Source organism: Pleuronectes platessa, chromosome 6, assembly GCF_947347685.1.
Source record: "Pleuronectes platessa chromosome 6, fPlePla1.1, whole genome shotgun sequence".
Classification (NCBI taxonomy): domain Eukaryota; kingdom Metazoa; phylum Chordata; class Actinopteri; order Pleuronectiformes; family Pleuronectidae; genus Pleuronectes; species Pleuronectes platessa.
This window is the reverse complement of record NC_070631.1, coordinates 28,385,327-28,412,801: the sequence shown is the minus strand read 5'-3', so window position 1 is coordinate 28,412,801 and position 27,475 is coordinate 28,385,327. Positions and strand designations below refer to the sequence as shown.

Below are 27,475 nucleotides of genomic sequence, written 5' to 3'. Positions count from 1 at the left end.
ACAACCTGTGTGTGGGACATTAGGGCTCTTTCCTAAGACCGTTCGTCACAGCATGACTTAAAGGCATAGTTCACCGGAAAAATTTAAAATAAAGCGTTGCAACCAAGTCCAATACAATTGAAGTTACTGGGGACAGCGTCTTCAAACCTTGACAGCCTCCATAATGTTCCTATGGTGTCATCCAAGTGTCTGTAAGCCCCGACATTCAAATTTGACTGGAAACGGAGTCATTAACACCATGATTTTAGCCTAACTGTCCGTTGACATCCTCCTTCCTGGAGCTGCGTTCACGTCGGTGTGTGCAGACACCGCACAGGCTCGCACCTCTATGCTCTCACCCAAAAGGGCAGATGAGGATCAGTGTTAATTTTGGCAGCTATTTTTTATTTGGTCTTAGTCTTAGTCTTTTGACGAAAATGCATATTAGTTTTAGTCACATTTAGTCATTTTTATCCTTCTTAGTTTTAGTCTTGTTTTAGTCGACGAAAACGAATTACATTTTAGTCTAGTTTTAGTTTTAAACTCCTTATCTTCGCTTCTCAGGCCCAGGGACCCTGTGTTGTGTCTAAAACTGCATAATAGTCTAGCTTGCAGTACTTAGGTTGTCCATTAGATATCCCTACCAGCATAAGTCTATAGCAGGGGTCGGCAACCTTTACTTTGAAAAGAGTAATTTCCTCTTCCCCCAAATAAAATTTGTCTCGAGCCGCAAAACATATTTGATAACAAAGCTAATAAAGTTTAATATAAAGTTATACTATACTAAACTATAGTTTGTTGCATTTACAAAATTATAGAACGACAATAAAGAAAACTCTTGACATTTTATTGCTATTTGTACCTGTTAAAACAAAGGAAAACACCGAACACTTATGAAGAGAAGAAAATACACAGGCAAGTGTATTTTCTGTTGAAATAAATTAAACACAGAACTTTGTAGGGCTATTTGAGTCCTCCCAATTTTTGTGGGAAATGTATGAATTAATAAGTACGCTATTTTGAAATAAATAAAAACATATAGCTGCAGCCTAATAGCTTAGAAATATATATTTAGTTTTAAATGTGAAAACAAAAAGTGAGAGCAGGTCAGACTGGAGGCGAACACAGAAACTGAAACTCGGTACAAACCAACTGCAGCTTCTGCTCTGATCAAGAAGCTGAGGCGCTGATCTCTGAGCAGCTGAGACCAGAGAAACTCTGTGTTTTCACTGTTTCCACTGTTAAGAAGCAGCCGGCTCTGATCTTGTGTCTCTGAGCGAGTGAGCGGAGCGGGGGGCGGAGCCTCGGGACCGGTGCGCTATCTGGGGCGAACACACACACACACACACACACAGACACACACACACACTCACTCGCCCGCTCCTGATACTTCATGACTGCCTGACACGATGATGTTAAAAAAAATTTTGTGACTTAGTTAACCACCAACATTTTCGTCTCGTCTCGTCAACGAAAGTTAAAATAGATTTAGTCATAGTTTTTATTTTCAAAGATCCGTTTTCGTTATTTCTCGCCTTCGTCATGGAAAAAAGATCGTTAACGAATATTTTTCGTCATAGTTTTCGTCAACGAAATTAACTCTGATGAGGATACACAGCAGTAACTGCAGCTATGCAGCGATGCTTCCGGAAGCAGCAATGCTACCACACACCCCGCAAGCACCCTTTCATCCTTCTGAGGAAGATATCAGCGGACATTTAGGCCAAAAACATGGTGTAAATTATGCAGTTTAGAGTCGAATTTCAATATTTGGATTTATGGACAATTGGATGACACCACAGGAGCAGTATGGAGACATTTTATGTTTTTTCCACCTGTTTTCTTTTCATTTGAAGATGTGGTCGCCAGTTATTTTAATTGTATTGGATTTGACTGCAGCGCTGTTTACCTCTGAGACTCCAAAAGTGTTTTGTGGACTCAAACACTTCACACCTCGTTTTATTTATTTATTTTTTGAAGTGCAGTGTAGTGAGTACATAAAAAGTGGGGGGACATTTCTGGGTTTTATTAAAACCCCCAAATTTGCGGCCGTTAAGAGAAGAACACTAAAGAACATGTTGGACTTGAATTCACATAAAACCATATAACCAAAAGTAACCAAAGAATAGGAAAGAGGTGAGGGTTTATGTGTGCGTGTGTTTGTCTCCCACAGTCTCAATGTCCACAGCTCAATCCGTATATTTATAAAGTTTGTTTAAGTCTCCGCCACAAGTTCACAAACACAGTTAAGTTCAAATCCAGTTCAAAGAACGAAAAATGGATGCAAAAACAACAAAAATAATCCGTTCTGGGTTTTACTGCAGCTCTACATAAACCAAAAACTCTCAGGAAAGTAAACAGAAAGGAAAGCATCAGTTTGGCTTATATAACAATGCATTCCTATATACAATATGTTGAGGGCACTGTACTGATGATATTCAAGTCGGTCACTCAACCGGGCATTTGCTGGCCAGTGGCTCCAGGGAAACTCTGCAGGAATAAATAATCCAACAGATGATTTCTTCCTTCTTCAGAAAGGTGACAGCACGCAGACTTTACAACACACTTTAATAATAAAGCAGACAATCCTCTACTTAGGGCTGCTCGATTACGGAAAAAATCATAATTACGATTATTTTGGAAAATATTGAAATCAAGATTATTCAAACAATTGCTCTTTTTTTTTTTACAAACATTTTTATTGATTTCACATTTGCAGTAGACAATACAATCAAAGTCAGTTTCATTTCCATTTTGTATAACCCCATGCCCATCCCACTCATCCCAGAGATCTTCAAACATTATAACAACAGTATAATATACCAGATCGGTTTTAGATAACATGACATACAGAAATAGATAAATAAATAAATAATAAACAATAACAATAATAAAATAATAAGGTAATAAAACTAAATAAAATAAAATGGATAAAGAAGGGGGGTGTAATATAAGTTGTTTGCTGCCTGCGTCTCTGCATGCTCAACTGATCAGTCCACTATTCCTGGGTCAGGTTGAGTAAAAAGAGTCATATCCAATGGGGTGGGGGTCAGCGGACTATTCAAGGTGTGAACTAAGAATCAGGGGGACGTTTCAGTGGCATTGAGTTTATCGACATAATCTAGAAGTGATTTCCAGTGCGAATGAAACTTCTCAGGGCGGCCTCTAAGGCTGAATTTGATTTTCTCCATTTTCAATAGAAATAATAAATCATGTAGCCAGGATTTGAAGGAAGGTGGCTGGGAAGATTTCCATAAGAGAAGAATTTTTCTACGTGCAATCAAGGACGCAAAAGCTATGACATTTTCCTGCAGGGATGTGGTTACAAGTTCATCAGAAGGCACCCCAAAAATAGCTGTCTGTGGTGAAGGACTAACAGGTATACCTAGGATGTCAGAGATAGATTAAAATAATTGATTGCCAGTAATTTAACAACTTAGAGCATGTCCAGAACATATGTGTCAGATTGCATGGCGTCCGAGAGCATCTTTCACAAGTTTCAGATGTCTTGTCTGGGTAAAGTTTGAAGAGTTTGTCTTTGCTATAGTGCAGCCTAAAAAGTACTTTAAATTGGATAACAGAGAGTTTGGCACAGCTAGAAGAGGAGTTAACAGCTTTCAACACCTTTTTCCAAAGAGCATCGGAAATGCTTATCTGGAGTTCAGTTTCCCAGCCGGTCCTGCTCTTATTCACAGATGAATCGTTTGTTGGTGATAAGAGATTATAGAGATATGAGACATGGCCCTTAGGCAACGACTTAGCCTGGAGTACCAGATCCATGCCGCTGAGGGGTGGGGCTTGTGGAAACTGAGAAGAGTAGGTTCGAGCAAAATCGCGAAGTTGGAAGAAGCGAAAGAAGTCTGTATTACCTAGTCCGAAGAATGAACATAGTTGATTAAAACTGGCAAATGTACGTTCATGTACAAGTCTCCCAGGCATCTCCGGTATTTATTTTCTAGAGTTGCAAAGCGTGAGTCAATCTTGGCTGGTATAAATAAGTGGTTGTTACGAAGAGGTGTAGTCTGAGGGAGGGAGAGCCATCCAAACCGTTTCCTGATTTGAGTCCAGATTTTGAATGTATTAATTACAATGGGGTTGGATGTGAAATTTGTGAGAGAGAGGGGGAGGGTAATACATACTAGTGCTTGAAGGGATGTGGAACATGAGCTCTCTTCCAATTGGCACCAGCTCTGTTGAGGAGAGGTGAACCAAAGTAAAATCTTTTGTACGTTAGCTGCCCAATAGTACCCAAGGAGATTGGGCAGTCCTAGGCCACCCTCCGATCTGCTCCTCTGGAGCAAGGATTTATTGGCTCTGGCTCGTTTACCTGCCCAAATGAACGTGGATATGATGCTATTGATACAGTTAAAAAATGAACAGGGGAGGTAGATTGGTAAGCATTGAAAAAGGTAAAGGTACCTTGGTAAGATATTCATTTTTACCGTTTGCACTCTGCCTGCTAGAGACAGCAGCAAACGGCTCCATTTCTGAAGATCCTGTTTGACTGCATCAGTCAGTACCGAAACGTTTTTTTCTTTCAGCGTGTGCATAGATCGTGTGATCATTATTCCTAGATATTTTATGCCAATCACGTCAGTCTTAAATGGTATGAGATGAGTTGGAATTTCTGTAGCTAGTTGGTTTATTGGGAACCACTCACTCTTGGAGATGTTGAGTTTATATCCGGAGAATATGCTAAAAGAGTCCAGGATTGAGAGAATAGATGGAAGGCTTGACAGGGGATCGCTTACATACAGGAGTAGGTCATCAGCATACAATGAGACCCGATGTTCCTCTCCATGTCTCCTTATTCCTTTAAATCCCCCTTCTGATTTCAATGCTATGGACAGCGGCTCAATAGTAAGCGCGAACAGCAGTGGAGAGAGGGGGCACCCTTGACGGGTGCCACGAAAGAGGGTGAAAGGATTTGAGCGCTGTGTGTTCATGCATACTAATGCCTGAGGGGATGAGTACAGTAATTTGATCTAGGATACAAAACGTGAGCTAAACCCGAATTGCTGCAAGGAAAAGAAAAGGTAAGGCCACTCTACTCTATCGAAGGCCTTCTCGGCATCAAGTGAAATAACCATCTCCGGATCTGTAGGGGAGGATGGAGTATGAATGATGCAGAGAAGTCTCCTGACATTAGAAAAGGAGTGCCTCCCGTCTGATGAACCCCGTCTGGTCCTCCGAGATGATTAAAGGCATAATTGGCCCCAAACAGCGTGCTAAAATTTTCGCAAGTATTTTCACATCTACAGGTAGTAGTGAAATTGGCCTTTATGATGCACAGTTTAGAGGGTCCTTGTCTTTTTTATAAATGAGTGAAATGGAAGCTTGCGTTAGGGTGGGTGGCAGAGAGCCCTGGCTGTATGAGTAGTTAAACATCTCCAAAAGAAGAGGGGCCAGCTGGTTAGAAAACCGTTTATAAAACTCAACGGGATATCCGTCAGGGCCGGTGATTTGCCACTATTCATTGAGCTTATTGCTTCTTTTATCGCAGAGAGTGTTAAAGGAGCGTCCAGCGCCTGATTATCATTAGGCGAAACTTTTGGTACATCTAGATTTTGAAAGAAAGCGTCCATATGGGTTTCATCATCGGAGGATTCAGATTTATACAGTTGTTGATAGAATAAACTGAATGAGGTATTAATTTTAATAGAGTCGGTCACTACCATGCCTGATTCATCTCTTATCTGGATGATTTGGTTGGATGCTTGTTTGGCCTTTAGCTGGTGAGCAAGGAGATGCCCAGCCTTGTCGCCGTGTTCATATAGTGATCCATAGGAACGGAGAAGTAGTCGTTCAACTTCTGTTGTAAGGAGCAAGTCAAGTTCTGTCTTAAATCCAAGTCTTTCTTTATATAAGTCCGGAGTATTTGTTACTGCTAACGATCTATCCAGATCTGCGATTAATTTTTCTAGTTCTTCCTTACGCATTCTGCGTTGTTTATTTGCATAGGAAACATATGAAATTATCTTGCCTCTAAGAAAAGCCTTCAAGGTGTCCCATAGCAATGATGGGGAGGTTTCCTCATTTTTGTTAGTGTCGCAGAAGACTGAGATTAAGTCAGAAATATGATTACAAATTTTTTCTTCTCTAAGTAAAAGAGGGTCGATACGCCAGGATCTAAAATGTTTGGGTTTTAGGTCGAAACAGAGATCTAGTACTAAGGCTGAGTGATCTGAAACCGTTATGGGTAAGTATTGTACATGAATAAGAGAAGAAATAAGAGTTTTATCCACTAGGAAGTAATCTATACGGGAGAAAGAACGATGGGCGTGCGAGAAAAAGGAATATTGACGAGAAGATGGGTTCGTAAATCTCTAGGGATCGACGTAGCCAAACTGGTCCATGACGGCGGACAGGGTTTGTGACATCTTTAAGGGCGGAATAGTTCTGTGGCTCGATCTGTCAAAAACTGGGTCGATAACACAATTCAAATCCCCTCCAAAAATCCAAGTATGAGAGTCCATATTAGGAATTAGAGAAAACACTGAATTGAAGAAGCTTTGGTCATCCCAATTAGGGGCGTAGATTGATGCCAAGATTACAGGCTTTTGGTATAACATACCAGAGATAATTGTATAACGTCCTTCTGGATCTGTGATAATATTACTGGAGGTAAATTTAAACTTTTTTCTGATTAGTATGGCTGTCCCTCTTGTCTTGCAGTTAAATTGAGAGTGAAAGATTTGTTCTATCCATGGTCGGTTCAACTTTCTATGGTCAGTTTTTAGCAGGTGCGTCTCTTGAAGTAGAATCACATCAGCATTCAGATTTTTGATATATGTCATTATCTTAATGACCTAGTGTCCTGCCCTTGGTCCCTCCCATGTCCCCCCCTGCCCCTAGGAATGTCATCCACTCCCAAACTAATTTGCTCATACTTCCCTTTCTGAAGCATCTCACCTCGAATAATCATCTCAGAGCCCATAACTGAACAAGTATTATAATTAGAGCTGTGAAAAATAACGCGTTAACGCGTTATGATTAAGTTACAGGATTAATTCGTTTTTTTTTTTAAACGCATTTAACGCATGCGCAGAAGGACCTTCCAATTCCGCCGCCTCTGCACTAGTTGCCGCTCTAACGCCGGGTTCACACCGGACGCGGAAGCGACGCCGAAGCGTGGCGTAAAGGCAGAATAGTCCCGCGACTGCAACCGCGGAAGGCAACGCAGCTGCATCGACGGACTCGTTTTGGTTTATACTTCTCTAACGTGCTCTCTTTTTATCTTTATGACTGCTTGTGTGGCTGTAGTGGATGGGCAGAGGGGGACATTAAACAGAGCTGCCACCTCTCACGCTTCCGCCGTGTGACACACGCTTTTGCATGTTTTCACACGCACTCACGCCACACATCCAATTTCTCACGCCAAAAAAAAACTGGATCTTTTAAGTGAAGCGCATGACTAAATCTATTTTAACTTGTTGACGAGACGAGACGAAAATGTTGGTGGTTGACTAAGTCACGATCATTTTTTAAAACATCATCGTATCAGGCCGTCATGAAGTACCAGGAGCGGGCGAGTGTGTGTGTGTGTGTGTGCCCCAGATAGCGCACCGGTCCCGAGGCTCCGCCCCCCCGCCCCGCGCACTCGCTCAGAGACACAAGACCAGAGCTCCTTCACGTGAAGGAGCTGGTCACTGACTCACCGGCTGCTCAGTGGAAACAGTGAAAACACAGAGTTTCTCTGGTCTCAGCTGATCAGAGCTCAGCGTCTTGATCAGAGCAGAAGCTGCAGTTGGTTTCTACCGAGCTGCAGTTTCTGTGTCCGCCTCCAGCCTGACCTGCTCTCACTTTTCGTTGAAATATTTCGCCAACTAAAATATATATTTTTAAGCTATTAGGCTGCAGCTATATGTTTTTATTTATTTAAAAATAGGGTACTTCTTATTTCATACATTTTCCACAAATACGGGGAGGACTCAAATAACCCTACAAAGGTCTGTGTTTAATTTATTTCAAAGTAGGCCGACACTTGCCTGTGTATTTTCTTCTCTTCATAAGCGTTTGGTTTTTCCTTTGTTGTAACAGGTAAAAATATCAATCAAATGTCAACAGTTTTCTTTATTGTTGTTCGATAATTTCATAAATGCAACAAACCATAGTTTAGTATAGTATAACTTTATATAAAACTTTATTAGCTTTGTTATCAAATATGTTTTGCGGCTCCAGACAAATTTTATTTTTGAGGAAGAGGGTCCATTGTGTTGCTTAAAAAGGCTACTGTTTAAGCACTTTATTTGTTGCACTTTTTTGTCTGATGGAAAGTGTGGTGGGAGGCGAACATAAATCATTAACTGCTCTTAAGAATACAATTATTTAAAATATAGGTTAGGTTTCAGTTCAGAATTAGTTGAAAACCATTGTAATCAAAATGTCAATCAACCTACCTTGGTCAAATCTTAAACAAAGGTCTATTAATTAGGCTATATTGTGGTCATTGAGGCACAACAATAGTTTTCTGGTTGAATGTTCAGCTCAAGGCTAGAAGGCCCTACAAGTCATGATCAGAGGAACATGAATCAGAAGAAGTTCAGGTATTGCACATCTTTAGCATACCACCCAAAAATCCACTAGAATGCAGGAAACAACATCTACTTAAACCAACATTTCCTGGGGGCGGACCTTCAGCTATGTCTTTGCGTCACAGAATGTAACCAATGTTGTCCATCTCCAGTCGGCCGCTCCTATCAACGACTTTGGGCCCCAAAGGCCACCAGAATGCAGCGAACAACATGGATACAACGCCAAATTCCAACAATTCCCTGATATTTGAGCCACCAACGTGTGTGGCTGTGTGCGCGGCAAAATGTTGGTCACCCCCGACAAAATCTCACTCCAAGGTTTTTTGAAAAGTTGGCAGCTCTGCATTAAATAATGTGGTTGGTAAAAGTGGTAAAATTAAAACTCCAAGACAACAGAACGTGAATACAAAGTATGGGATGCATATTTGATCATTTATATCATATAAAATATGTCATCTATATCGTTTAAAATCATTTTTCAGTGTGTTTCCTGTCGCGATACGCTCGCGTCAAGCGGAAAAAATAGACTCGACGCCGAAACGATCGCTTCACGGCGCTAGGCAGCCGCGGCACAACGCTACGCTTCAGCCTCCGGTGTGTTCAGCGCTGCGGTTTAACATGGGAGTGGATGGGAGCCAGAGGATTGGCGCTGCGCTTATGCCTCGCTTCGGCGTCGCTTCCGCGTCCGGTGTGAACCCGGCGTAATGCAGTCAGACGGCAGCTGCCATTCAAACAAACAAACAACATGGATAATTCTGATGAAAAAAACAAAGATCGAACATTCAGTAAAACCAAGGTGATATGCACACTCTGCGAGAAGTTATCGTTTCGACGTAGCAATACCCGCCTAACCACCGCAACGCGAAGCATGTGTTGGTCGGCGAGGGGCATTCAAGTGGAATGCGCCAAACCAGACTCACTCGCCGGACACATTGTGCAAAAGAAGCGGTCAGCTTTACTGTCAGAGAATTTGAACAAGTTAGTTTGCCTCACCAACTGGCTAAAGAACGAGTAGCTAAGAGGGCCTTTAGAGGCATTAGATTGTATCATGGTGTGGTTAATGGTTGTGTGACAAAAAATATAAAAAATGTCAACCATCCTATGGCTAAGAAGCTCAAATAATTTCTGTTTGATTTAAAAAAAAAAGTTTTATTCAACCACACAATGGCTAAGGAGCCCGAATATTGTTTAGGATGAAGATTATATTAATGTTCCATATGGAAAAGCAATGATAACTGCTGAAGAACTGTTGAGTTGCAGCACAAAAGAAAAGTTAAATGTCATAAATCTTGTTTTCACAAAAATATTCCGAGAAAATCGGTAATGTGATTAATCATGATTAATCCATAGAAACCTGTGATTAATTTGATTAAAAATTGTAATCATTTCACAGCTCTAATTATAATGTATTACATAACCCTTTGAACCTTTAACAAAATACTTCAAAGTACCCCTCCAACATGAGGTGGATAGCATATAAAAATAAAATATTCTGTGGAATGTGGACTATTACATAGTGAACTATGACCCATGTATAGTGTTTAATATAATTATTTACCCTTACCACATTAAGTAAGCCTTCGAAACCAAGCAGAACATGCCAATTCCTGTGCTTAGTTAAGCTCAACATTAGTCAAAACTTACAATTATTGTGCTTTTCTTCATCTAAATAAGGACTGCTGGCTCTGTAAAAATTGCAGCTTTAAGTAAATAAAGAGAAAATAATGCAGTATACTTCTGAACATTTAGTTATCTCATACAACAGATAGTCATTATGAGAACTGTAAACCATGAAATAAAATGAGAATAAATAAACAAAAAATAAATTGTCCGAGTGCAAAGTTAACTCAGTTTGCTGCATGAGAGTGTCTTTGGATGAGAGCCTAGTCCCCTGGTTCTCCAGGCAGAGGCACAGCCGGCGCATTAGCCACCGGCTAGCACAATGATCGGCTATCAGTAGCCCTGAGCAAATAGTCTTCAGTCACATATTGCCATTACACAGCATTTAACAACAGTCATATACCTTTGGTCTGCTATGCATAGGTGGTCAGAATTATACTTAACGGTTATCTTGCGCCTTACCGGAGCTGGCTAGCCTGGCTGGCTAAGCTAGTTGGGCCCCGGGCTCTGTTTGTATCTTGAGACGAACACCGCGGCCTCCTCCGGGGAGGAGAACCTCTTCTTCGCCCCGTCGCTGAGTGAAATCTGTAGGCGAGCCGGGAAGAGTAGTGCAGGCCTGAGAGCGAGGTTCTACAGTTCTGCCATCACCGCCCGGTATTTTGCACGTTCTTCAACCACCTCTGGTGCGTAGTCTTCGAAGATCTGGACAGGAGCTCCTTCATACTGTAGTTTTCCTCTTCTTTTGCGAGCCTCTCGTATGATCAGATCCTTGATCCGGTAGCGGTGCAGGCGGATGATCACCGGCCGCGGCCCTGGTTGTGGCTTGGCAGTTAACGCTCTTTGTCTGCTTCGTTGATTTTGACATTATTCCTGGTCAGAGATGGGCAAAAATACATCAAAATGTATTTTGATACAAAATACAAAATACCCCTCAAATAAATGTATCAAAATAAAATACAAAATACTGGTGCTGGAAAATGTAACAAAATACAATACATGTATTTTGTAATTGAAATAAAGGAAATACTTTTTCTGGATTTTCTGTTTTCTCACAATTTGGTATAGCAGAGCATTCAGGTTTGGGCTGTATAATTTACACAAAGCTCTGGTGAACCCCACAACAAGGAAGAACAGTCACGGAATGTCAGTGTAACTAAGCAGAGCTAATAAAAGACAACAACTTGATTGATTACGTATATATATATACAGTGGTGGCCAAAATTATTATAACATCATTAGGATCTGACACAATTGGTAAACTGATAAAAAAACATGATAAACTGGACAGATCTATTGTACATTCAAAGGAAAGCCTTTGGCTTGAGTTGCAGAAGGAATGGGATAAAATTAGGGTTGAGGTTCTTAGGAAATATATTGACACTATGCCAGAGAGATGTGCTGCTGTAATTGCTCCAAAAGGTGGACATACCAAATATAAAAGTTAAAAGTGGATAAAATCAGTAGGACTCATTTAATCTGTTATTTGTTTGTGCTCAGAGCAACCATCTGCATGTTTCATGAACATTATGACATTAAATAATGATTTGGAGGCAAAAAAAGATAATTTTGTCAGATTCTAAAGGTGTTTTGGCCACCACTGTGTGTGTGTGTATATATATATAGATTAATGGGTAAACAGCCCAAAAACAAATATTCATCACATATGAATAGCATCACACATTAGGCCTATGTATACTATAAAAGCAAAATATAGAATTAAAACCAGTTTTACACAGGTAAATAGCCTAAATAAATTACTGTACATAAAGTTTTGCACAGAAAAATAACTAAACAAGTGAGTAGCCTACTTACTTCTCTTTTACTGAACCTTGGCCAGCTGCATGGTAGCCTACTAATGTCTCTCTTACATTGGCCAGTGGCATGGTAGGCCATAGTTATATATTACAGTGTAAAGTGTAATATTCACACTGACATATTTATGACATAATAATCCTTTCCATTTTCGTTCTTGAGACCCAACCATTGATATGGCATTATGACATTCACATTGAGAAGACAAAGCAAAACGTCTCTAGATAAGGTTATTATGAACATACAAGCTCCCAATCTCCCTCTTCCTATAGCTAGCTACTCAACTGATAAATTAACTTGCTAAACACTAGTTATGCATTAGCATAGCCAGCATGCTAGCGTCATTAGCATGTTACCATCTATCGCTGGTTTGATATTAAAAACATCGACATGTATATACAATAGGCTATATAATGTAGCCAGACCCTGACATAAGTTATACATCCAAGCTAGTTGACATCTGTCACACTCAGATAAAATATTTACCTTGACAGACAATCTGCTGCACTTGAAGATCTGAAGACTGAACTCGTGAACTGCTTTTTGATTAGTGGAGAAAGTATTTTGAATATTTAAAATACTAAATTACTCCACTCTAAAGTATTTTGTTACAAATTACATTTGATTTTTATCGGCACTATCAAATACAAATTACAAAATACTTAAAGTACTTGAAATACGTATTTCAAATACAAGTAATTGAAATACTGCCCATCTCTGTTCCTGGTTCCACGGTATAATACGGAGTTTATGGGGCGTCAGTTCTTACTTGAAAAATTGGGTTACGGGAGACCGAGATTACACCGCTCTCACATGCTCACCAAACCGGAAGTCTCAAACAATTACTTTTGAGTTTTCAAAACATGATGCATTTATTCAGTATTTCTCTCCAAAAAAAACCTTTGTTACTGACAATCGCACCAGGAAACACTTTGAAAAAATTATTTAAACAATATAAATGACATATTTTATATTATATAAATGATCAAATATGCATCCCATACTTTGGATTTCCCTTCTGTTGTCCTGGAGTTTCATTTCCCAGATTTTCCTATCATTATTAAATGTCCCCATCTGCCCCCGGACCCGAAATGCGGGTCCGGTGTGAACAGCCAGGCGGCTGCGCACTCGAGAATGGCCCGGCGCTAAAGCGCCCGGTGTAAACCCGGCGGTATCTGGTTCACTGAGTATCATCAATTAACTCTTAGTTTCAGATGGTTGAATAGATTTGTTGTGTTGCCAACTGGCGCAGATATCACCTTGTAGCAAATCTTGCACATTGTGTGGTGCTGCTCCTCGTCAGTTTCTTCGAATCCGAAGTGTGAAAACTTTTTTCTACCCTTTTTGTCGATCAAGCGGGGCTGCCCTCCCTCTGTCATTTTCCACTCACGCTGTTTTTTAAATACCGCCGGTCACCACACACACAACTCGCCTCCTTCACTTTACAGCTGCTTGAGAGTGAGAGCCAGTCAGCAGGGCCCTGTTGAATGCTTTTGGGGAAGGACTGAATTGCGCATGCCGTGGTTCCGTCTTTACGTATCGCAAAACATCTGGACCGCTGTTTCATTTTATGTTTGGGACTCGTTACAGAGTACAACAATAAAATCTTTTATGTTGTAGTTGATTTATTGATCAGGATGATTTATTAAGCTCATATTTCAGAATATAGGAAAAGATGCTGGATATACCTTGTACGTTTTAAAGGTCTTCTGCAGAATTTAAGTTCCCAACCACCAGTGGATGTAAGAAGGTGTTATCGGCCACCAGCGGATTTTTGGGACATAACTTCAGTTCTGCACTTTTGTGTCACCAAGTGTTTTGGCCTTGTAATCAACGATAAAGGCCAAACTTAAATGTACGCTGAGGCTAAAGTTAAATCTGACTGGCTTCTGGCTTGTATGGCAGTAATATGAAACCCATGTGGCCCACTCAGTAGATCAGACACCATTGTTGTATGCTCTGTTCAATGTAGGGGTTTGGGGATAGATGATTATGGTCTTCACAAGTGCCTTTTTATCAATTTTTTCTTCAACTTCAGAGTTTACTATGGTTAGTACACCAAGGTATAGTCGTGAGAGATTTGATTTTAGCCTGTGGTGAAAGATATGTCGACTTTTTGCTGTCCTGATGTCAATGGGGAGCTGGTTCCAACATTTGGGAGCCATAACCGCAAACAGTTGTGATTTTGTTGAGTGGCTCGGTATCCCTCACAGTGAGGGAGCCGATTGACCAATGCGGAGTGGACCGGCTTGGGTGTAAGGTTTAACCATGTCCTGTATGGAGACCGATCTATTTGCAGCACGTTACAAAAATAACTAGTGTCTTGAAGCTCATACGGGCAGCCACTGGTAACCAGTGAAGGGAGTGAAGGAGCGGTGTAGTGTGAGAGACCTGCGGTGAATGCGGGAGAAAGTGCAGCCAACCATGATAACCACTTCGAGACGCTGCCATATGGTGGTAAAATGAGGTGTGGTGAAGCAGAATTGCAGATCTTTAAAGAAGGTTGTAATAAACATTTTATGGGCTCTGGTACTTTAAAGAAGCCGAAAGCAGCCCAGTGGACGCTATGTAGTTCTGACCAAAATGCTTTAGCGAGATCAGGGATATGACATGTAGATCTCTCTTCTCACTGTTGGCTGATACGATTTGGTGCCAGATCATGCTAGTGTGTTCTAAACATCCAAAGATCCCTGGAATTCCAGGAATTTTGTACTGAAGTATCCATGTACGTTTTTTTTTCAACAGATAGCTTGTCAGCCTTTGGGCTATGACGCTAGAGAAGATCTTGACCTCTACATTGAGGAGCCTTATGACTATGGCTAACATTTGAGGATTCATTAATCTTTTGGTATCAGTACTCCTCCAGCTCTGCGCTAAGCGTTGGGTATGCGACTCTAATTAATTCCCACAAGAACCGTAGAACATTAGGAACATTCTTATATATAATGATCCGCGTTCTGGCCTGGGTCTGATGACACTTCCTTCAATTTCAGAGGGCTCACAAATCCATTTGGTGTTCTGGCTGCTCAATGGTGGGATATCAGATAGAATTGCTATCAGATCATGTATCTTTGGATGAGTGGGTTTTTTTTCCAGGTGCTCCTCTAAGTCCTGCTTCGAGGTCCTCAGGGTTCCTTGCTTCTTTGTGGTGAGATTTCACAAACTTGAAGGGGTCTTTAAAGAAACAAGTTCTTGCTCATTCCTTTTTTTTCTGAGCTGTTCTTAGGCATTCGTCCTGCCTCAAGGTTCTCAGTCAGCTTTTGATGTTCTCATGGAGTATTTTAATTCCCCTCTCTGTTCTTCTGAGGCTTTCTTCCACTGCTTTTTAAGCTGCCTCCTCTCTTTTATCAAGAGTTCTATTTCCAGATGCCCTCGGTACTTGATTTCCGTTATCGGTGTTACCATTTTTGTCTTTGTTACTCCAAAATGTTCTGTAACGTAAATGATGTAACACATCCTCTCAAGCCTCAGCTAAACTGTGCCCTTTATCTTTTCAAGGATACCGCTTAGGTCTTTATTGATGGCCTCCCATTTAGCTTTTTATGAAGCTTCAGGCCAGATCAACTTTGGTTTGTTTTGTGTGTGTGTGTGTCTGTGTGTCTGTGTGTCTGTGTGTCTGTGTGTCTGTGTGTGTGTGTGTAGGGACATGAGTGTCGTTAAACCTCTCAGTGTCGAGATGCCTCGCTCCATGGTGCTGGTGGTGACGTCTTGGAACATCCCCATGTCCCGATGGCTAAAAACATGTGAGTCCTTGCCTCCACTATGTCTATTAAACATTCTACACTTATACACTGAAGATATATACTTTTATTGTATTCTAAAAGCTGAATAACTTTGATGTCCTACAAAGTTATTCCTTCCTTTTTTCATTTGATACATTGAAGACATCACTTTGGCTTTGGAGAAATGTGAATTCCATTTCTCACCATTCTATTTTACGTTTGTATTGAATGATCAATTGAGAATATTATCTCCATGATGAAAACACTATTTGGCTGGTACGTTGTAGTTTCAATGGATTGTTTTTTAAATTCACTCTCTCACTAGCAACTCATTGTGTCATTAATCAAGGTAACAATGAGGCCATACTTAAAGGGATAGTTCACCCAAACATTTTATTCACTCATTATCTACTCACCACTGTGCTGATGGAGGGGTGGGTGACGTGTGTGAGCGCTCACACCGCAGAAGTTTTTGCCTCTATGCTCTCGCCAAAGGTGCATGTGACGACATCAGAGATACACAGCAGTAACTGACACTGCAGCGATACTACTGTAAGCAGCGATGTTACCATGCCCCCGCGTGTATCCTTTGGCGAGAGCTTGTTAGCAATGTGTGCGAGTGAATGTGAACATGGCTCCTTGGGAAGATATCAGAGGACATTTAGGCTAAAGACATGGTGTAAATGACGCGGTTTCTAGTTGAATTTGAATGTCTGGGTTTTCAGACACTTCAAAGACACCACAAAGGCAATATGGAGACATTTTATGTTTTCTCTTGTTTTTTTATGTTTAAATACGTGGTTGCTAGTTACTTCAATATTTTGTATTTGGCTGCTCGCTGTTTACCCCTGAAACTCCAAAGGTGTCACTTTGCCCACCCCTCTGTAGGCATAGTGGTGAGTACGTAATTAATGAATTTAAATGTTTAGGTGAACTATCCCTTTTAAGTATGGCCTCATTTTTCACATTGATTAATGACACAATGACTTGCTACTGCATTGCCCGTTCTAAACTAGGGCTGCCGCTAACGATGAGTCGATTAATCTAAACGATTAATTTTCCTCCAAAAAAATCTAATTGACCATTTCATTTAATTTCCGCAGTGCAGCGCGGCACAGCGCCAAGGTAAGCCAGGCGCGTCCTATCCACCCCCCTGTTAAACCTCTGTGCGGTTCCAATGGGCTGTGCCTCGCGTCCTGCACCGATGATTTCGGCCTTGAGTCTGTCGAGTTTGCTTAATAATGTGCGTGAGACAGACTATGTACTACTGTTGACATTTTTATTCGGGTCCTCACTACCGTGTCTAACATTGAACAATACCACAGAGTCTATTTTTTTCGCTCGCTGCGAGGGTTTCGTTCCAGGAAGCACACTGAAATAGGATTTTAATGATAATAATGACATATTTTTATATGATATAAATGATCAAATATGCATCCCATACTTTGTATTCCCCTTCTGTTGTCCTGGAGTTTTAATGTCCCCAATTTTCCCAATCAGATGATTAAATGTCCCCTCTGCCCATCCACTACAAGCACACAAGCAGATAGACGGAGAGATAAAAGAGAGGGGTGGGGGGAGGGGCTATAAATACCATCATCATTTAACCCCAAACCAGTACATTGAACGGGTTACATACAACAACAAGCGGAGAAAGCAGAATCGCAGGCTGACCGGCGCTGAGAAATGCGCGTCCCGAGTGACGAGCCAGGAGCCTGCGTGCTTGAGAATGGCGCGGATGCTTGACCCTGTTAAATAATCTTCAATGTATCCCGTGTCCAAATTGAACCAGATTCAAAACTATATTCATTGGTTCCCTAACAATACGTCTCAAGTGTGAACATTCTAGAGATATGCAATTCACGTACAGACCCACAGACTTTGATTTCTGGAATTTGTAGATAGATTATGAAAGCTACATTCAAAACTATATCAATATATTATCATTATTTTGTGTGTTTACTGTGTTTTCTTCTCCGTGTTTTGCAGATGTTTTTAGAAGCGCAATGAAACTGGGGACATTTCCAGCCATCCTGGTGACATATACAGCCAGCACCCTACTGCATGTTAGTAAGAAGATGCATACTGTGTTCATCTTTGCACCCAATTAAATTGTAGTCTTTTAGTTTTAGTTAACAAAATTATATTCCAAATTTTGTGTAATTTTTGTTATTTATTTATTTTGTTTAGTCACAGTCAATTTTTCTGTCTTATACGAGTCCCCTCTGTAAAACAGACTTATTGTAGATAATGGAGACAGCTACATGTTCTTTTACCTCAGAGCAGCTACTTATTCCAAGGCTGATCCGCTTCTTCAACATGCTGTTCAAGGTCACTATTGCTGTCACTGGTATCTTTCCATTGTCACTATACAGCGTACACTGTAAACTGTTCACGGCTGAGTTCATTGTTACTGAGTTCACACCATTCTCACTCTACAGTGTTCACTGCTTACTGCCCCAGTGCAATGTTCACTGACATTGTTCACTTTTAATGTACATTGTAGACTGTCAGTGGCTACTTGTCATTGTCCAATGCTCACTGCCCACTGTCAATGGTCACTAGTAACTGGTCAGTGCACACTTATTTAGTACACTGCTCACTGTTAATATTCGCCGACTTTCATTTTACACAATTACTGTTCCCTGTAAAGTGTTCATCACCATGTTACTCTGAGCAATGACACTGTTTATTATTTGGTGAGTTTCATAACTTATTAATATGAAACTCTCCAAACTGCAAAACTGCTCAACAACGGCCCCTAAAATGCAGATATTCCGTCTCATTTAACCAATCTTCATGAAATGTGGTACACACGTGTATCATAATCAGTGTTGCCACAGTTACTTTGATAAAGTAACTTAGTTACTTTACAGATTACTTGATTTTAAAAGTAACTTAGTAACTTTACAGATTACTTCATTTTAAAAGTAACTAAGTTAGATTACAAGTTACTTTATTAATTATATTCAGCAGCTGCTGACAACACCCCCGCCGCCTCAACATAAAAATGACAACCGGTTTTGCCAACACTCACTTTATCAGAAACCGCTGGAGGGGGCCCCCGCACGAACGGAGGGTTCCCCCAGCTGAGGTGATCCGCAAGAAGGGACAGACACACGGCTAGAGTCGCTGCCGCCGACCACCGTACCCTGTCCCGTCCAACCGGTCCCCGCCTTCCGCAGCGCCGACGGACACCGCCCAGCGGACGAGGAAATCTCCCCCCCCCAAAAAAAAAGTTGAGGCACACAAGTTGAGCCACACGCCGAGCCTTCCGGCGGAGCCGCATACCGATGTTCGGCCGATAGATATTTGATATTTCCCAAGGCACACCTGACGATCTCTCACGGCACGCTGGTTGAAAATCACTGGGCTACATGTCTTCACTCCCAGAGACGCAAGAAGAAATCAAATATATATTTTACTATTAATGACAAAATAGTAATGCACAGTGACTTGGACAAGTAACTTTAATCTGATTACTGGTTTGGAAATAGTAACGCGTTAGATTACTTGTTACTGAAAAAAGTGGTCAGATTAGAGTAACGCGTTACTAAGTACTAAGCAGCGCGTTACTAAGTAACACGTTACCGGCATCACTGATCATAATGAAAAAAAAGTCACTGCCACTTATTTGATTAACGCAACAGGAAGTCTGCCTTTTTGGATTTAGTGGCCATTTTAATCATTTTACACGTTGTGTATTTTAACGAACTCCTAGAGCAAGGGTCGGCAACCTTTACTATCAAAAGGAGCCCTACTGTACGGTCAGTGGTCACTGTTACTGTTTGCTGGTGACTGTCAACGTTCACTTTTTATTTGCCACTGTCTGCTTGTTTCTGTTTACTGGTCACTATTCACTGGTCATTTTGCAATGTACACTGTTACTGACCACTGGTCAATGTCCTCTGGTCACTGTATGCCGGTCATTGTCAGTGAAAATATCTGTCACTGTGCACTGTACAGCGTCCACTATTTGTATGTGTTTACATGCATATAGATCATCCATACTTCGTTAGCCATTTAGATACTTATGTTGCTGTGAGAGCTGCATAGCAATCAAAAAGGATTTCAAAAGAAAACCCTATGGGTTTGAACTTCTGAGACCGCCTTCTCATCTACTTGAATGGGTCTTGTTTGCTGCTGAACAACTGACTGTCACTTCTTTAACTTGAAGTTGTGTTTGTTTTCCTCAGGGTCTGAGTTTTCACCTGGGAGCAGTTCTGCTCTCTTTGGGATTTATCACATATGTTGAACATGGTATGAACATGTCATTTCTGCTTGTAGATAAGTGTATTTATTTGATTGTATTTACTCTAGACTTAGTTCGATAGTGTTGGTAAAGGCTAACCAGTTTTTTTCTAGTGACACTGTTAAGGTTGTTGATTTATTTTTTCTTCCACTCAGTTTTGAGAAAGAAGCTTGCATCCATCTTCAGTGCCTGTATCCTTTCCAGGCCCTGTAACCCTGGCTGCGGCCATCAGCACAAGAAGGTAAAATACAGTTTAGTTTCAGCTATGTGAAGAGCGGAAATGTAAAAGGAAAGCATTTTTAAGCAATCTTATCATAAAGACATAGCTATTTTAGCTATTCACACCAACCTGCACCATAGTCTCTGTATCTGTTAGTGTTTTGGTATGGGGGTATTAAAAAGCCATCGTTATCAGTGTTACAAGGGAACAATTTATAATCTTAATATTCCAAGTTGGAGAAACATATTAGAAGGAGTTTAAAAATTATAAAAAAATCATTTTTCTGAGCAGAAATCAAGAGATCGATTTCGATGAGATCGATGAAGCTTCTAATTTGTGACAGACACACAAAATATGAAAAGATTTTTAAAAAATCGGTGTGCTGTAAACAAGTTCACGTGATCTCTGCAACGGAATAAATACGTTACATCCTGTGAACAGAGAATCTCCCGCTGCCTTGTGCATGATTAAGCAAGGAGAAAGTTCGGAACCAAGCAAATATACATGTAAAACATAATATAAGATGCACAAAACAATTTGGCAGTGGGATTCATCTCCTTAAATAAAAAATGTCTAAATGAGAGCTGTAGGTTGGCTGCTTTAACAGTTGCAGCTAAACCGGGATTCTGATAGATGGTTCCATTCAGTTCTCTGTTGGAAAAGAGCATATGAACGTATTAAACTAAGGTAACATGAATTGATAATGTTATATTACTAGTGACACTTTAGTCTATTGGTTATTGTGCTGTCCAACAGCCTGATTGTTTGTGTGTGAAAGGACATCGCTCTGTAACATTGTAATCAGTTTATTACCACCTGTCGAATGTGTTTTTGTAACGGAGCGGTGTGGAGAAATGATCAGCTGATCGAAGCTTGTTAAATAGAGAAGAATAAGAATAAAAACACATTGTTGTGGCTGTTTCACAATTTTTTATTTTTGTTCTTGTCTGTAGGAATATTGGGTGGTGGCACTGAACCTGGTTTTTAGCTTCCTGGCAATCTTCCACCTCACTTACCTGGGCTCTATGTTTGATCCTGGAGTTGATGAACATGAGTTAGATGAGGTAAGAGCGCACACCATTTTATAAATATCTGTATATACATATATAACTACAACTCTGGGACCATAGCTCATAGCTACTCTCCTAGTTTGGGGGTTACAGGCCAGAGTGCTCAGATTACTACTGTCACCACTGCCTTGCCTTCACTTTCCACATCTTCTCTAGTTCGTCATTCAGCATTTGGTATTTTTCAAGCTTCTTTTGTTCCTTCCTCTTGATGTTGTATCACTTGGGAATCTCTACATCACCACCCCCTTCTGCTGTCTGTCAACCACCATGACGTCCAGTGGGTTAGCATCACCATTTTATCCATCTGGATCCGGAGATTCCATAGTGTCTTAAGTCCGTCATTCCACCTTTGGATGTGTCTTCCATTTTCACCTTGCGATTTCCAGCTCAAACTTGGCACAGATGCTACTGTACACTATGCCAGCCACTTGTTTATAGCATTCCATGTATGCCATACCTGCCTGGATCTTACTCCCTGCTGTTATGTGCTGGACTGTCTCATCTTTGGGGCCTCTTTGAACAGCCTGCACCGGGGGCTCTATGTGGTAGACCCCGGACTTAATCAATGTCATATCTATCTCTCTGCCCTTAATAATAATAAAGTTTATATATATCACATTTAAAAACAGAATTTACAAAAAGCTTTGTTACTTCTCTAGTTTTTGCTTTGCTGTCAATCGACAGAAAGCAATGTGGGAAAAAGAAATTGAGGTGGTAAAAAAACAAGTAGCGTTCATTAAATAAAGACTATTTCACATAAAAACTTGATTACATAGCAACTGTAAAAAGACAATAAAAAAAATTAAAATAAAAGATGATAAAAAGAGGCATCACATGAAAGCAGGTCTATATAGGTGGGTTTTAAGGAGTAATTTAAAAGTAGTCACTGACCCTGCCAGCAAAATCTCCTCAGGTAGGTGGGTTCAAAGTGCCGGGGCCCTGAAGTCAAATGCATGATCACCTTTGGACCAACCAGCAGGGCTCCACCTCCACTAATTATCACTTTTCCAGCCACTGGTATGGTTTTTCCGATATCATCCACTTCTTTTACCCCTTGTGTAGTTCAGGGGCTTGTTCGTCCATGTTTTTCCTCTTCTTCCTCTTCATCATCATTAGGTTTCTGCTGTCTGAGATGTTCACTTGGCAGATCATCACTTGTTGCTGTCTTCCTGATGTACTGCTGTATCTTTGATGTTTCATACTTAATAGTAGCCTAGTGGACAGTCTCATAGTTTAGGATTTTTTGTTAAATTCTCCATGAATTGTGAGGAGTTTATTTGACTTGATATCAGTGGCCTCCGTCTCCTCCTTTTCTAAGTACCAGTAGGGTATCTGATGATCGGTAGGGCATAGGTCTCCTGAGCCTCATTTTTCCTTTTTTTATTTCTTCAGTATGTACCTTTTATTAATTTTGACTTGGGCATTGTTGCATTCTTGATCTTAAGCCCAAGTGTCTCTTTTGCCTTTTATTCCCTCAGATTTGTTTAGCATTAATAATCTATATTACTGGAGGCTTGCTCTGACTGGGATCTGCTGTTCCAAACGTTGAAACCCTACTCTGCACCATCAAGCTTCTATACATATGCAAACGTATTAAACATGTGGACGGGCTTTTGTTCAGCAGGTAGAGCGGGTCGTCAAATGTGTATAGAAATGTTATATGAATATGTGCGTGAATGAAGGATTGTGACTTGTGGTGTATAGTGCTTTGAGTGGTTGTTAAGACTCAAAGTGCTATATAAACACAGTGAAAACTGGATATAGTGATCAATAGTTTACATTTGTCTGATATATAACCCAGTGCAGTTTAGGCAGCAATTTAAGAATTTACAATATAGACTGTAGTCTCACTATGTTTTCAGGCACATGAATGCATCACAAACAGCAATGATCAAACTGAGAGAGGGTTGTCTGTGTAAAATATTCTATCCACATATGATTGTTTGTCACTCCTGTTTGCAGGGTTACGCAGCCATCCACACGATCCAGAGGTGGTCGGAACTGAGCTGGGCGAGCCACTGGGTTGTTTTTGCCTGTTGGGTCTTCTACCGTTTAATACACTGACGGATGGAACAGATGACAAGGCAGGCAGACACCAAGTACTTAACATTACAAAAGGGTTTGTGAGTGGATGTCAGGGTGTTTTCTGATGGGAATGAATGGGGTCTGCTGGAAAGAACATGTTGGGCAGAGGGGTTACGGCATATTTACTCAGGTGGTTCTCAAAAATAAATGATGCTGAAGAAATAAACCTCTTCAGACCTGCATGTAGTTGTGACCAATGCGATAAGGAGATTGGAAATGTTGCACTTACCTGCAATATACTGTATGAGCCTTGTGCATACTGGGCTAAAGAATCATTTCAGGACGTATTGAAATGAACTGCAGACAAGTCGTTTCCACTATCTTGAATTCATTTAAATAAGAAAGAAAAACACTTAATTAAAGACCAAGTAAACTCTGCATTTAGTTCAAACATTAGACAGCTATTTGGACAATCCAATGATCCTTTTTGTATTGTTGCAGTTGGAATGTTGGTGTTAGTTCATGTTAATATCCAAAAACATTTCAGTATGTTTTAAGTTTACATATATGCCCTGTTTATATGAATCTCTTATTTTTTTCTATTAAATATTTCTTTCTTTTTTCTTCTTTGCCAATCTTTTATTGAGTTTTGTAAATGTCCAGCATAATAGAGAGAAATTAAATAAGTAAATAAATCATGCATCATTTGTGTACAGATCTCTCTTCCACCTCTCCTAACCCTAACTGCAGTGGCAAGAAAAAAGAACGAGAACAAAAATACGATGAGGCTAAAGTAGCACCAACGGAGAGACGCACGCACACACCCCGCGAAGGCTCTCGCGAACGTGAAGTTGGCTCCTGAGGAGGATGACCGCGTACATTTAAGCCTATTATGGGCCTCTTGTGATCTTTAAAAAAAGATCTTGCAGGTCCTTCAATGTGAGACATGAGCCTGCTTTGCCTTGCAATGTTTGACAAACATATCCTCAGGTTATCCTCGATCTGTGCGCGGTTGCGATATTCAGTTTTGAGCGTAGTCAGTCTTAGTATTGCACAGTGTACCGGTACTAGAAAGGTACCGCGGTACCCTTACGTTAAAAACGATACGGTTTTGCATATTTTTAGTACCGGTACTTCATTGAAATAGCAGCTATCAGAGCGCACTCGCTGTTCCGCTCCCTGTCACTCTGCATGCACGCTGCGAGGGGCGGGGATGATGTACCCCTAACCTTCATCCCATCCAGTGCAAACCCGTCCTCATCATCATCTTCAACATCATCGTCAGCATCACCTTCGTCCTCCGCATCAACATCACCGTCATCAGCCTCCTCAGCATCAGATCAGCTGGGGATGAGGCATGTTTTCCTCCTTCCGAGCCATGGTGATGATTCTATTTAGCAATTTCAGAGTCTGCAGCCATGTCCTGTCATGGTGCGTAGGGTGGAGAGGGCTCTGGGCCCACCCACCAGGGGCGGTTTGGTTTGGAAAAAATGTATTTTAAGTACTTCCTATCAGTGCACACATCACTCTTTACTGCCAATAGCAGGTCGAGGTCCATTCGGTTCTGTGTGACCTTAACGGATGTAGGGGGGGGCTGTTCGGATATCAGCTCCTGTCAGATCTGCTCCAAAAACAAAATTATCATGACTTGTCAGTGCGGCCTTTTTAGTCCATTTGTTATAGTGGAGTTTAAGAGGCAATGATCTGGATGTTAGCCTTGTGAAGATCCTTTTGTGGAATTGATACTTTCCGTTTGTCAGGGTAGAAGAGGTGAAGTTGTCACCAGATGGGAGTGGGTTGTGGAGACATGGAGCCCAGATCCCAGAGATTGAAAGGAAACAAACAGAAAAGTGATTAATATACTGATGTGCTTAACTGAGTTTAAAGTAAAGTATATAAGCTTATATTTGAAAAGGAAAATAAACAAATAAGCAAAACAAGAGGAATCTGGAAGAATACAGGAAATCCAGGTACGCGGTCCGGAGTGCTATTAGCAGTGCTAAGAGACTGTGCAGGGACAAAGTGGATTCCCATTACAAGGGCTCCAACACAAGGAACATGTGGGCCGGACTGAGAACCATCACGGACTACAAATCCAAGACCAGCAGTGCTGATGTAGTGTCTGTATCTCTCCCAGAGGATCTGAACACTTTTAATGCACGCTTTGAGAGTAACTCCTCGGCTCTTCTTCCTCCGCAGGCTGCGGAGGCTCCACATGGACTCCAGGATTCTCTGCAACTTATACAGGTGCACCATAGAGAGCGTCCTGATTGGCTGCATCACCGCCTGGTATGGCAGCTGCACCACCCTGAACCGTAAGGCTTTACAGAGGGTAGTGAAGTCTGCCCAGCACATCACCAGGACGGCGCTACCAACCATGGAGGACCTCTACACCCAGCGGTGCAGGAAGAAGAGCAGCCGGATTATTAAAGACCCCTTTCACCCCAGCCATAAAAATGTTTGCCTGCTGCCGTCTGGCCGACGGTACCGCAGCATCTGGGCCCGCACCACCAGGCTCAGAGACAGTTTCATCCTTCAGGCCATAAGACTTTTAAACTCCTCTGAACTGCAATAACTCCACGAAACCAGCACCGTGGCATATCTGCATATTTGCACTATTGCACAAATTGCACTATTGTTCATCTGTAAATATATATATTTAGATATATATATTTTATTTTCTATTTTTAATTTTTGATATTCTATTTTATTCTATTTCTATTTTAATTTTTTAGGTTGTTAGTACTTGAGCATTGCTAGAAGAGAGCCTGTGACTCAAGCATTTCATTGACAGCGACTGCTTAATGTTATTGTTATGCATTTGACAATAAAAAATCTTGAATCTTGAAAAAAAAAAAAGAAGAGTGACAGAAATCCTTGGCATTTCATGAAATATTAAATGTCAACAAGCTGGATTTCAATAAGCAGCAGATTTGACAGCGTTTGAGTATTTGTGTTCAAACCGTTTTTCCAAAAGTCACCCAACTGCTTCTATGCACGATAATTCAGAAGCTTTGACGTCAACCTGTCCTGTGGTAACGCAGGTATCACATACAAAGGAAAAATGTTTGAGAGATGAGATTCAACCAAATGTTTCAGAGTTGACAGCTGAAACAAAACAAAACAAAATTAATAAAAGTCATTCTGCCACACTTTCCTTCATGATAAAATAAAAACAAAAAGTAGAGCTTAACAACACCTTTCAAATTAAGAGTATTGGATGTTAAGATAATTGGGGAAACAAAACAATATAAAACCCTCCTTCCCGTTCACATAAAAAAATCAAATCAAAGAAATTAAAATATAATTATTGATATGATATTCAATAGTCTGTAAACAAAGGGGCTTTTAACATGGTTTGTGCTTTTCATTTAAGATGAAACACGTCCTAAGTTAAAGTGTATTAGACCCTTACAGGGTTCCCACGGTACCTGGAAACCATGGAAAACATGGAATTTATTTTTTCATTTTCCAGGTTTGGAAAAGTCATGGAAACTGAGCAAAAGTGAACACTTACATGGAAATTGAAACAGTTATCCTGGAAAATTGTATTGGATGATGTGTAAAATAGTAATAAAATGAAACTATTGAGCACAGAATTAAGGTAAGTTTATAAAAACCCTTTACATGTGAACAGCTCTTACTGTAGATAGAAATGGATGATCCCATGTTGTAGAACATGCTCTTGGCATCCTATCTGGTGTATTGGATGTTGGAATTTGATGAGGCAACCTGGTGATATGGACTTTAAAAGTATAGTTTCGGATTGGTGGACTTCGGGAATAATAACCAAGAAACATTACTCGCGATCTCAATAGAAGGGTCAAATACATGCATTTCCCAGCCAACACGGGAGCCTTGACATCTACAGTGAAACTTCTTATGCAAGTTTATCCTCAAATGTAAGAAGCTGTGTTTCAACTGTGTGGTAAACCTGGGTTTATCAACGTTAGTTAGTAACCTGTGCAATCTTGCTAGCTAGCAAGCTGCAACTTGCTAGCTTCAGCTTACACTAGAATTGTTGACGTAATTTTTACCTTGCTTTTAAAGTACTAGAGCTATGTTCGATCCCCATATGTATTTCACTCATTGACTTTTCCTAAAACCGTGTTATTCACCACATTTAGGGGAGTTTGTTTTGAATTTGGATTCATTAATGATGGTTAGCAAGCACATGCAGTGCAATCTTGCTAGCCAACATTCAGCTTGCTAACTAACTAGCTAGTGTTGGCTAGCTTGCG

At 40.7% G+C, this 27,475-nt stretch overlaps 1 protein-coding gene across 5 annotated transcripts in view; it reads left to right on the top strand.

Moving 5' to 3' along the window:
• Positions 1-26,093, top strand: part of LOC128442241 (protein-serine O-palmitoleoyltransferase porcupine) — a 34,742-nt gene extending 8,649 nt beyond the window's left edge. For 4 of the 5 annotated variants that reach the window (XM_053424588.1, XM_053424593.1, XM_053424591.1 and 1 more), the window contains 6 exons: positions 15,588-15,688; positions 17,657-17,733; positions 19,864-19,927; positions 20,075-20,160; positions 21,093-21,203; positions 23,172-23,945. In XM_053424588.1, the coding sequence (XP_053280563.1) occupies positions 15,588-15,688; positions 17,657-17,733; positions 19,864-19,927; positions 20,075-20,160; positions 21,093-21,203; positions 23,172-23,273 (541 nt within the window). In that variant the 3' untranslated portion in view covers positions 23,274-23,945. Of the gene's footprint in view, positions 1-15,587; positions 15,689-17,656; positions 17,734-19,863; positions 19,928-20,074; positions 20,161-21,092; positions 21,204-23,171; positions 23,946-25,433 lie in introns of those variants that run through there. The other variant, XM_053424590.1, reaches the window with a different exon arrangement.
• The last annotated feature ends 1,382 nt before the right edge of the window (positions 26,094-27,475 follow it).